This window comes from Oryza glaberrima, chromosome 1, assembly GCF_000147395.1.
Source record: "Oryza glaberrima chromosome 1, OglaRS2, whole genome shotgun sequence".
In the NCBI taxonomy this organism is placed as follows: domain Eukaryota; kingdom Viridiplantae; phylum Streptophyta; class Magnoliopsida; order Poales; family Poaceae; genus Oryza; species Oryza glaberrima.
This window is the reverse complement of record NC_068326.1, coordinates 19,883,317-19,895,928: the sequence shown is the minus strand read 5'-3', so window position 1 is coordinate 19,895,928 and position 12,612 is coordinate 19,883,317. Positions and strand designations below refer to the sequence as shown.

Below are 12,612 nucleotides of genomic sequence, written 5' to 3'. Positions count from 1 at the left end.
GGCGGCAAACGAGGGCGCGGCCAGAAGCCCAGAATATAGGCCTAGTAATTGGGCCTAATGGGCCTTGCTACAGCTGGTTGAGTAAAAACGGGTGGCCTTTTTACGTCGGAAAAAAAATACGAGCGATTTTGCTAAACGTTTGTCGGGTGAGTTTTTTCTACTATGATATTTGACATTTTATTGGCCGTAGAATCGTGCGTCGAGATTAGTGTAGGAATCAGCGACGTTTCTCACTCATTTCCCCACTTCGGGCCTGTTTGGCACAACTCCAGCTCCAACTTCACTCCTCCTGGAGCTGGAGCTCAGCCAAACAGTTTCAGCTCCACCAAAACTGGGAGTGGAGTTGGGTGGAGCTCTCTCACAAAATGTATTAGAGTTGTGGAGCTGGGTTTAGACAGCTCCACAACTCCACTCCAGACTTAACTCCTGTAGTTATATTTAGGAGTTGGAGCTGTACCAAACAGGCCCTTCCTTATTGCTCTCTCTCACCCTTTCTTTTCTAAATAAAAATAGATAGGCAGCCCCCTGTCGTCATGTAGTCGATCTTGAGCAATTTGCTTTCGAATTCCGATATATAAACGTGGAAATATTTGCAAGGCATGTGGGCCCTGGTCAACCAGGAGCTCGGCGGCTCGCGCACGGTGCAAGTTCAACAGCAGCAGCAGCAGCCGGCGTTGGACTTCCAGGAGAACATCCTCCTCCTCGTTGGCGACCTCAACGCGCGCGAATGCCGGCCAGAGAGGAAACCATCGTGTACGAGGTGGATCCGGACGCACTCACCGTGGACCCTGTCGACGATCCGTTGGTTAAAGAGTTCCGTGACAGGTTAGTGGATGAGGTCCTCACCATCGATGCCGGAGATATGGAGGCACTATTCGAGGAACAGCAGGAGAATCCGGAGCTGGAGAGGACGCTGATGCTCTCTCAGTCCGACCAAGACGCTGATGCCGCCGATGGCGACACCCCATGAGACTCTTATTACCTTTCTTTGACGTGATTTGTCTCGGACTTTCATTTTTTCGGCCCAGCATGTGTTGGGCTGTGATTGTTTCTTTTCTTTGACCTTTGTCAAGTTTTCTTTCAGCCTTAGAGCAACTCCAACAAACTCTCTATTTGACTCTCTAAGTTAAAATTTAGCTAACACAGAGAAAAAACGAGTTCCAACAGCCTCTCCATCCGGACGGCCAAGACATCTGGATAATCAAATTGCTCCTCCGGCTGACCAAATGTAGACAGCCTCCTCCACTGGCCAAAGGTGGGTCCCACCACCACTCCCATCCCCATCCATCCTCTCTCTCACCATCACGCACGAGCCACCGTCGCCATCGCCGCTGCGCGCGCGGGGAGCCGCCACCGCCGCCGCCTCGCCGCTGCGCGCGCGGGGAGCCACCACCGCCGCCGCCGCCTTGCGCCTCGCGCGAGCAGGGTGCTGCTGTCGCCACCGCCGCCTTGCGCCTCGCGCGAGCAGGGTGCTGCTGCCGCCGCCACTGCCTTGCTCCTCACGCGCGGGGGAGCCGGCCGCCTCGAGCCTCGCGCGCGCGGGGGGAGCCGCCTCCGCCACTGCCACCGTCGCCGCTGAATCGATGGGCCGATGCGGCCACCCGGGAGAAAAGAAAGGGGAAGAGAAAGAGAAAGAGGAGGAAGAAGAAGGGAAAGGAGATGGGAGAATGACATGTGGGTCCCTTTGTGATTTTGGAGATGTAAATAGAGAGACCGTTGGAGTGCACACCTAGTTTGACTACCCAAATCAGTTGGAGAATTGGCTAAATGGGTATTTGGAGAGTCTAATGTGGAGATGCTGTTGGAGATGCTCTTAGTAACTCTTCTATTTTTTTTTTCTAGATCACAGCCGAATTCCTTCCTTGGATACCCTACACGTACTACTACTACTTCTGCGGCCGTGGATATGGCGGCGGAGATGGACCACCACCTGGCCACACGTGCCTACAGGCACTGCGTCTTGATAATTCTGCCAACGGAGAAAACCCATGAGGAGGAGTTTATATTTATAGGACGTGACTAATACTTGTAGAGACTATACTCTATATTGTCTTAACTAGAGACTAGGGTTTCCCAAAATGCCGGGACCGGGGTTACCGCGCACCGGCAGTAAGCACGGTTACCGCGCGGTAACCGTGAAAAACCGTACAAAACCGTACAAAATTTATAAAAAATTTAAATTATTTTTTAAATTTATTTGAATTTAAGGAGGTTACCGCGGTATTTATATTGCTATACCCCCGCGGTAAGCCTGGTAACCGCGGTAACCGTGTGGTTACCGGCGGTAAGGGAAACCTTGCTAGAGACTCATTTCAAACCTTGTTGCCTACTAGTACACCAAATGTATACATGTGTACAAATTTAATATTTCAGAAAAGATTATCTGTACAAAATATATCTATTATAAAGTTTCTATGCGTAAACTTTTCTACGTATAAATATTTATTTTTCTAGACCGGAGTAACACGCTGATAAATTCATTCTAAATTTAAACGTACAGGTTTCATAGGTACAAAATTTACATTTACATTACTCGTACAGGGTATCTGAAATTTGTATAAGTATAGATCGGTGTAAAAATATGTATATAATCTCTATATTCTTTTAAAAAAGTAGTGGTGGTGATAATGAATTTGCCACCCCACCTACCTACTTCTATTATGAATTCTGCAAATTATCTCTTCAACTTGCTAATATTTAAAACAATCAAAATCTGGATATAAAGCCACATATAAATCAAATGAATAGCCACATGCCACATACTACCTCCGTTTTTTAATAGATGACGCCGTTTACTTTTTCTCACATGTTTGACTATTCGTCTTATTCAAAAATTTTATGCAAATGTTATATAATTATAATTTTATTCAAAAAGTAATTATAATTTATTTTGTTATGAGTTGTTTTATCACTTATAGTACTTTAAGTGTGATTTATATCTTATACATTTGCATAAAATTTTTGAATAAGACGAATGGTCAAACATGTGAGAAAAAGTCAACGGCGTCATCTATTAAAAAACGGAGGGAGTATTTTCTATAGCAAAACGATGGGTAACATGTTTCATGGGAATTTTTTTTTGTTTATTTTATTTTATAGCAAATATGCCCATGCGTCTCAACGGGAGATGGCTCTTTTGGTTGACCATATCGTCCATGTAGAATGTAGCATCGTTAGTTTTTACTCTTGGTTAAAAAGACAATAGGCAATTATGTTCTTAACTCTGTTTTCGTTCAATTATGATTTTGTCATTGCTTATTAACTAAAGCTCAAGTTTGCCTCCATTTCATTAAGATGACTTAGCGGTGTTGTAAATTTAGCCCTATTTTTTTCTGAAGAATTTATGATTTTGGTCTTGATTTGACAAAAGTGTGTTTTGACACGATTTTTTCCCAACCTGAATTTTCATATTCTGATCAGCTAATTATTAAATTTTCATATTCTGATACATGACTACTCATTCATATTTAAAATATATATATGAAAATAGTACTCTGATAAGCTAGAGTACTATAATTTGATAGTACTCCGAATATGAATGAGTGTCGGATCGCCATTGCAGTGATCAACCTTCTCACCGTTGGCCATGCACAACATGCAGCTGGATTTTCCCTTCAGCGTTTGCTAGCATGTGTGGTGGACTCGCTCCGCGCTGACGAACCTTGTCTTGAGGCACTCCCACACTTGTTTCGCCGTCTTCTTCTTTGCCACCCGCATGAAGAGATCCTTTGGAAGCGCATGGAGCAAGTGCGACCGGCCTCACCTTGTTGTCAAATGCCCTAATCTTCCATCATCGCCTGCAGCCCTGCACCCGGATCACCTAGCTGGTATAGGTGGTTGTAGTGACCAGTGAGCTGCAGGTAGAGGAAAGCGCTCCCCATGCTACACCATGCCGCGTCTGCCGTCGTGACGATCGACATAGCTCTGTTATCTTTTTTTGAAACCTAATGAATAGAATTGGCCCAGTTCATAAGGAAAATCGGGCCCAAAAACCATACAACTGCACGGTTAATAATAAACCCACCGCTACACAACTAACAACGACGGCGGAACCCAATCGCAGGACGTCGCCACAAAGCTAAATACAAAAGCGACACAACAGCTTCCACATCGCAGAAGAAGTGTTATCGTTGCCGAGCTAGCCACCCCAGCGACCCAGCAGCGCCGACTTCACAACCGCAACGACACTGAAGACGAAAGTCGCCAAAGCGAAAAGCGGCTCCGGCATCCAACAATAGACATCAGCCAAGCCACCGAGGAGCCACTTCCTTCACACGGCCAGCACTAGAACTCCTTGGAAGAGACTGCAACATGTCATCGTTGCCAAGCATCGCCGCACCCCATCAGCGAGCAGCTTCGACTTCATCAGCAGAAACAACCGAAGAGCGTGTCGCCCACCACAAGAAAGAAGCAAACCCAAGAAGGCAAAGCCTCGCCGAACACAAGATATGAAAGCTTTTGAACCGAAAAGGACCATCAACAGTCATCGATGCATTGGAACTTCTCCGAAGCGACGCCCCAAGGAGGATACGACGCGTGACGCCGCTGCCGCTCGTCCGAAAATCGGAACAAGGTTTTCACCTAGAGAGATTTGTGAGGATATAAAAGAGTGCCATGACAACGCCTCCAAGGAGGGAAATGACACCCACGGGCGCGTCATTGTCGAACCGGCCAAAAGCACGGCAAGGCTTTCGCCAGCATCTTCACAACACCCACACAAGCACCCCCACATCGATGGCCGCAAAATAGTTCATGACGTCTCAGAAGCAATCATACCTTAATTGTAACCAACGGCAAAGACGAGCCCTTGGCCACCCTCGAAACGCCATCCATCCGCCGCAAACTTCTACAGCAAGCCGGAGCCTCTGCCCTCCCCCTAGCATTCCCCATGACCAGAAAAGGGTCCGGCTAAGGGGGAAAACCAAAAGAGAGGGAGAACACTCGGCCGACAATGAGGAAGTCTCCGTCACGGACATCAAGCCCTATTCCTGCTTCACGCCAGCACAAGCCGTCGTCCCGCCATTTCCACATCCGCACATCGCTGCCCATCAACAACGATGAGACCCACCACCGGCAGAAGCCCCCTGCCGAGTAGGAGGCTGGCTGCCAGCGAGCCGCCGCTGCGCTTGCCGTCCACACGCAGCCGTCCCACCGACCAGCTGCCATCCAGCGTGGAGGCGACGGATCCGGCCGCGGACGGCCAGATCCAGCCAGGTACAGGGGATGACCAGCTAGGGCACGCCGCCGCAGCATTATCGAAGCCAACACCGACGCTTGACAGACGCCGACGGCGGCGCCGCGACCATGACGGGAGCGAGCCGCCACTGCTGTCGCCCGTCCACCGTGACGCCGCCCCTGCCTGCCGGTTTCCGCGCCTCCCCGGCGCTGACCACTCCCCCAGCCCGGATTGGAGAGGCGACGCGAGGGAGCGCCGTTGCCGCTGCTCCACCTTTCCCGCCGCCTGCATCTCCCTTCCCCGCCTCCTTGGGTGCCGCCGTCGTCCCGGGAGGAGGCCGGACCGCCGGATCTGGCGAGGGACGCCAAATCCGGCGCCGTCGCCGCCGCCCCCGTTCCGCACCTAGCTGCCTCCGCCCAGCTGTTCCGCACCCGGTCGCCTCCGCGCGCCCAGCCCGACGCTCCGACGCCGACACCGATGCCGCCGCACCGTCGCCGCCCCCCAACTGGTCGGGGTTGTGGGCACCGACCCGCGCCCTCGAGGGAGAAGGAAGGCCCCGCCGCCGCCTTCCTCGCAGCCGCGTGGTTTCCGGCAGTCTGCTCGGGCGGCGGCGAGGTGGAGGAGGGAGGAAGGCGGCGGTGGTCGCCGCCCGTGTCGCCCCTGCCCCTGGAACGACACGGGGGCAGTTCTCATAGCTCTGTTATCGATCACTGGTTGCCTAGAACCTCAATCGAACACCTTGCGGGCAGGGACTCTAGTTGCTCGGCAATGCCAAAGAACAAAGAACTTAATTTGGGACCTATCTTTGTGACTTTGTGTGTCTTCTATTGAATGGAACAAGTTGGGATACAATTTGTGAGGAATGTTTCCTTTCTTTTTTAGCAAAGTCTAAAAACAGAATCCGGCCGGCACACATGCGTACACTAGCGCGATTAACCCAAACAATTTTGCTATATATTTGCCGATAAATTTTCTCCCAAAAATTTGACAGATGTAATTACAGTATAATCATAGTGTAATTACACTGTAACTACAATGTAATTTGTATGTAACTTTCAAAAATCTCTCCATAATATGTTATTTGGGTAAAATGGAGGTCGTGGGAACAAATCCTTTCACATATGTGTGTGCTATGATTTTTTTTTTCTCACCAGAACAAATCTTGTAATAGATCTAACGATTCAAATTTACGTGAAACTTACATACAAGTTACACTATAGTTACAAGCAAGTTGCAGTGTAATTACATACAAGTGACAATATAATTACACTACGATTATACTATAATTGCATCTATCAAATTTTTAGAAGAAAATTTATCGACAAATAGATATAGGTGGTCTCAATCCGAAAATTCGGAACACCACGCGCGCACACGCCCTGATCGATCGCGCTCCCGGCATCTAGCTAGCTCCAATCCGTTGCACGGCCGTTGGCACCCACCGAGCCCTGACACCGCCGCCGGCGAAACAGCAAGACGACACGCGTGATCAGGTCCGGTCAGCTAACGAAATGCTGCCAGACGACACGCATGAGGCCTTCGCCGTACGAAGCATGCATGGTTTCTGTTTTCTGTAAAAAAAAAAAATAAGTCTTCTGCATTTTCCTGGTATATATTCCGATCCGTTCCCTGGTTTCTTAACAGTGAATCCGACTCGGACTTGTTGATCGATCGTCTTTTTTCTCGACGTGCGCACGCACGTACGTACACAGACCGAATCGGATTATTTGTGGGCGAGCAGTGTCTATATATTTGCTCCGGTGGCCGAAGCGAGCGAGCCACAGGTCGATCTCTAGCTGGATTTTTCAACGAGAACCCCTCGCTGACCGCACGCCGCGCGCAGTCGTCGTCGTACTCGATCGTCTTCGACGGCAATGGCCGACCTGCCACCGAACCATCCGCCGTGCGCCGCGTGCGCGCACCAGGGGCGGCCCAGCTGCCCGGCGGGCTGCCCGCTGGCGCCCTACTTCCCGGCCGACCGGCCGGAGCGCTTCGAGTACGCTAACCTCCTCTACGGCGTGGACGGCATCCTCCGCCGCCTGGAGGCGGCCGGGCCGGACCCGGGGACCCGGCGCGCCACCATGGCGTCCATCGTCTTCGTGTCGGACGCGAGGGCCGCCGACCCCGTGCACGGCGCCTACGGCGTGATACGGAACCTCCAGCAGGAGCTCGCCAGCGTCAAGGCCGAGATCGCCGCCATCCGGCAGAAGCAGCAGCAAGCCCAGCCGCCGCCGCCGCCGCCGGAGGACGGCCACTAACTAAGCCTACGCACCGCCATCCGCATTTATATATGCATGCTGTGGAGACGGTTCAATTAGATTATATTTTTCTTAGTAACTCATTAGATTGCTGCAATATTAATTAATTATCTGAATTCAGAGTTTAGCTCCATGTTTTGGAAATAACTAGGATTAGCACCCCCACACGTTGCCGTGCAGTGGGTGCGACGGTATTTCCAAAGGATGTCAAATTACTCCTCTATTTACTGTATGTCATATATGATTATATTTGTATTTAAAAGTGTCTTATAATAATATTATTATGTTGAAGGGCGTGTAGAAAACTTTGCACACTTCTCCATCTTTATCTCTATATCTAACTCTACGTGTGGCGTTTGGGTTCAGACCAGAAGTTCCAGATTCAGACCGGAAGTTTCAGGTTATTTACTTCCCTGCAAAGTATGAATTTCAAGGAACGCCTATTCACCTCCTAGATAATACTAAGATCCTTTCAACGCGTACTGTCTCCTTAACATCAATAATATTGTTAGTGTCTTCAATGGGGCTGGACAAGAACCTGAGCACGGGTGAAATGTGTAGGATCCTCGGTAGATTTTGTTCTAGGTTCGCTGCTGACCACGGGTGGCTCATGCATGCATGCTGTTGTCATCATGTAGCGCATCTAGCCATGTATCAGTGACTCTAGTTTGATTGTTTTGACGAAGATCATTTTAGTGCCTGCCGTCTATTTGATTATTGTATGGTAAACAGTTATCAAGGCTTCATGGCTATGCCATTTAGCTTTGTTAAACAATACCAGATAGCTCGTAATTAATTAAGATAACCAAGACTAAGAAAAAAAAACAGAGAACAAAGGCTACAAAATTATAAATACTCAGGTAGATGATAATTAAGAGAACCAGAGCTACAATACCAGATAGTACAATTTTTATATTGGAAGCTAAGCTACAAAGCTAAAAGTTACATTCACAGACACTAAACATTCATAAATGATGTACCAGCTAATGTCATACTCCCTCCGTCCCAAAAAGAGCCAACTTAGGTATCAATGAGACATTACATAGTACAACGAATCTAGACATGTCCTATCTGTACCTAGGTTGGCTTTTTTTTTTTGGGACGAAGAGAGTATTTTCGAGCCTGAAAAACAACGACTAGCATGCATAATGTGCAGCTTTCAGAACAGGTAGTTTGTGATGCCATCCCATCACTAGCACTAGCACAAACTGAGAGCAGACATCAACAAAAACACCAGGCATTACAGCTTAAGTTCCAGGAACAAATTAAAAGAACAAGTTTAAAGCTCTAATGTTCAGCAGGCACTTTCAGCGCTTGAAGTATGTTTCTTGTTGATCTCCCTCCTGTATTCTTCAGATGTTGCTCCCTTCTCTTCCAGCTGATCATTGCTCCAGGCTCCTGGAATTCAGCCTTCCTCTGTTTCACTTTTCCTCCAATTTCTGCAAAGGTAACCGGGATTTAATCCAGTACCATGTAAAGTATAATAGACAAGGTTAGTTGGATTTTAAGGCATTTTTCTGCTTAAAACAGGCTGCATTTCGGTTTTCCAGATCAGTGCCATTATTCCCATCATCCTCTTGTCAAGTTTGTCAATATCTCTATGAATCAACAGCTTCAATAGGACATTTGCAATGGCATGTGAAACTGGTTTCTCAGTTTAAATATGAGTAATCTCATATCTCATCCAGTAACCTTGCAATTCTGCTTACAGCTTCATGAACTCTCTTCCTCCATGTTATCTTCACTATCTATTAACTGAAGTGGTACCTTTTCTTTTACGTAAAACTGATGTGGTACCAATCATGCAAAATAAGAATCTGAAGAATGCAAAAGATAGCGCAAGAATAAGAGGTGAAAACTATGAACAATATAGAGTAGCAGGATCTTATAATATACTCACTAAAAACAGATAAGATGTATATATACTGCTCCAAACAAAATGGCATAGGAGAACAAGGTTCAGGAATCGGGAGATGAATTAGCTTAAAAACTTGGTAGCTTCAACCGCACATTATTTACTTAAAGTTAAAGAAGTGATCATGAAAAGAATCAGGTAGTAATCCGTAGTTTTTTTGTTTTTTTTTGGTCTACCACAATAAAAATCAACTAATTGGAAGCAACAGTTAGCATAACGTATATGCATCAAATTTCTAACATGAATTCACAAGAACTTGTACTAAATTACTAGAACAACATTATGTTGAGTGAGTAGGCAGGAAAGTTTTTCAATACAATAGACAGCAAGAAAAAGCGCAAGAATCTTGCAAGAACTGAAACCCAACAGCTTCGCCTCACAGATCAATCATTCAATCCCCAAATATAACATCCGAGAACAATTTCAAATCAACCGAATCGAGGGCACACAATCCCACGAGAAGCATGCACAGCAGGGCAGGGAGAGAAGGAGATCGAAGAGATTGAGGGGAGCGACCAACTCACAAGTTGACGACGAGCGACGGGGAAGGTGGCACCGGTGAAGGGAGGAGGCCACAGGGGAGGTGGCACCAGCGACTGATGGGCGGCGAGCGGAGGAAGCGGTTGTCCGGCCACGGGAGCGGACGGAGGCATCGTGTTGTGTCCACAGCTCGGCGCTACCGAGCTCGCCGCCGTGCAGCACCAGCCCGCGATCGCCACCATCTTCCTCCCGAATCCAAGCCCCAGCAGCCACCCCTCCTCCTCCCGCACACTCCTCCTTCGGTCCTTCCATCGTGGCCGCGGCGGCGGAGGCGGCGGCGGGGAGACATTTTCTCAAACAGCTCGTGGGCAAGCCAGCCGCCGCCCGCCGGCCTTGCACAACTTCCTCCGCAAGTCGCATCCCACCGGGGGGTGTGGGGCCCACAAAATCTCAGGGCCGGACATGGAGCAAGTGGTCCCAGGTGACGTGGTCCCCACGTAACTAACCGACTGCCAGATCAGATCGAACACGCAAGCCAAGCGGCCAACGCCACGTAGGCCGGCGACGGCGAGAGCTCGAGCTCTGCCGCTGTATATATTCGCTCGCTCTCCTGTCGCCGCAGCGAGCAAGCCGACGCCGCCCTCGCCTCGCCATTCCCGTACCACAAGTCTTGGTCGACCTCAACGCAATGGCCGACCCGTCGCGATCCACCAGCAGCGGGGCGGCGAAGAAGCCGTCGCCGAGGAATCCTCGGTGCGCCGCATGCAAGTTTCTCCGGCGTGCTTGCTCGCCGGAGGAGTGCCGGTTGGCGCCCCACTTCCCGGCCAGCCAGCCGGAGCGCTTGCAGAGCGTGGAGCGCGTCTTCGGCATGAGGAAAGTGCTGGAGCTGGCTCACAAGGCCGGGCCGGAGTACCTCGACGACATCCTCAGCTCCATCGTCTACGAGGCCGAGGCGTGGGGCAGAGATCCCGTATGGGGTCCCACCGGCGTCGTGGGAGCCCTCGAGCTCGAGATAGGGACCGCGCGCGCCGACCTCGCCGTGCTCCAGGGCCAAGACCAGGACCAGCCGCCGGCGGTGGCCACGCTCCCCGAGCCCGAGCTCGTCGTCCACCCGCCGACGATGGCGCAGGATGAGTCGAAGCCGTCCTCGACGACCTCGTCATCAAGCGGGACGACGACGACGAAGAAGAACAAGCCTAGATGCGCCGCGTGCAGGTACCTTTCGAGGAGTTGTTGGCCGGAGTGCTTGCTGGCGCCCTACTTCCCGGCCGGCCAGCCACCGGCGCAGTTCGGGAACGTGCACCGCCTCTTCCGCCTCAACAACGTCCTCCGGATGATGGAGGAAACCAGGCGGGAGGAGAGGGACGATCTCATGGCGGCTATCGTCTACGAGGCGGATGCTTGGGCCAGGGACCCCCGGTACGGCGTCGCCGGCGTCGTGCGGAGCCTAACGAACGAGCTCGCCCGCGTCCGCCTCGACGAAATCGCCTTCCACCTCCTCGGCACCGACGAGACCTACGACGGCTACAAGGAGGAGGACGCGCTCGCCGTCGACCCCGTGAGCGGCGCCCAAGCGGGCATCGGGGTGCTCGGTGGCTCGGGCGCGGACCTCCAAGAGAATACCGGCATCCTCCTCGGCGCCGACGAGCCAGGCCCAGGCGAGCTCGCCGTCGACCCAATCAAAGACGTCTTCGACATCGACAGGTTACTCGCCGTCGACGATGACTTGTCCTCCGGGACCCAGCCCTGATACCACCGCCGGCGACAATTAATGGAAGGTCCGTCCTGTCCGATATCCATCAAAATGCTTTCGTTAATTCCTCGTAATCATCATGCTTTGGTGAATTCTTGATAACCTAGTCCGTTCGATTAGAAATCATGCATAAACACGACTAGTGAATATTCTTGTAAAACATTGATCTACACCGAAATTCCCCTTAGTTGTTGATGATGTAAACTTCTTGCAAGACAATGGCCTACGATAAAATTCTCATAGTCCGTGATGGGAAATTATTGTAAACCGAAATTTTTGCTTTTAGAACAGTTCGGCCCTCCTTTTGATTGTACTGCTAGAGATCATCTCTTCCTCTGGGAGAAGCAAAATACTGAAGCTTTTCCTTTTCATGTTCAGAAGTTGCAAAAAAGGCTCATGTGCAACAGAACAGTAAACTTCCTTGAGCATTGAGGAGATAAGTAGATAACATATAGTGCTATATATCAGTCATAGGCATCGGAATATCACAGGAATTGATAGACAGGGTGTTCCTTGCAAACTACAGCATGTTCAACACTTATTTACTTATTTGGTGAACAGAAAATTGGACCCACAATGAGGTGCCTCACCAGTTACCAGCAAGTTTGCTATTGAACTTAAATGTCGCTGCCAATTTGAATCAATAGGGCGTATTGAATTATGTTTTACAAGTTCTAGTTTTATGCACACATGTTTGATCCCTTCCAACAGTGTTACAATCATCAGCCAGCAGGCGATCATCTGGTTGGCACTGAGAAACAGCATTTTAACTAAAGATAATTTATTTGAAAGAGGGTCTTGAAAAGGAAGTAAGAAATGCCAATTTTGTAATGAAGAAGAAGCAATAGATCACTTGTTCTTTAAATGCCAATTAGCTCGGTTTGTGTGGAGTGTAATGAACTGTGTTTTTGCCTGTGGCATTCCAAATGGAATGAGGGATGCCCTGGGAGAATGGATGAAACAATTTAATAGGACTCAAAACTGGTGGCAGTGGGAGTGGCTGCCCTTTTTTGGGCAATATGAAAATGCA

The 12,612-nt window shown here is 49.6% G+C and overlaps 2 protein-coding genes across 2 annotated transcripts; both read left to right on the top strand.

Moving 5' to 3' along the window:
• The first annotated feature begins 7,050 nt into the window (after positions 1 to 7,050).
• Positions 7,051 to 7,434, top strand: LOC127772311 (LOB domain-containing protein 22-like). Its single transcript, XM_052298343.1, has one exon. It carries the CDS (start codon positions 7,051 to 7,053, stop codon positions 7,432 to 7,434), a length of 384 nt encoding a protein of 127 aa, XP_052154303.1.
• A 3,083-nt stretch (positions 7,435 to 10,517) lies between these two features.
• LOC127771910 (uncharacterized) lies at positions 10,518 to 11,579 on the top strand. Its single transcript, XM_052297858.1, has one exon. The coding sequence runs from the start codon at positions 10,518 to 10,520 to the stop codon at positions 11,577 to 11,579; it is 1,062 nt and encodes a 353-aa protein (XP_052153818.1).
• Positions 11,580 to 12,612: the final 1,033 nt, after the last annotated feature.

Bases quoted from the DNA above. Each gene is read 5' to 3' on its own strand.
- LOC127771910 (XM_052297858.1), top strand. From the start codon at position 10,518: ATGGCCGACCCGTCGCGATCCACCAGCAGCGGGGCGGCGAAGAAGCCG.
- LOC127772311 (XM_052298343.1), top strand. From the start codon at position 7,051: ATGGCCGACCTGCCACCGAACCATCCGCCGTGCGCCGCGTGCGCGCAC.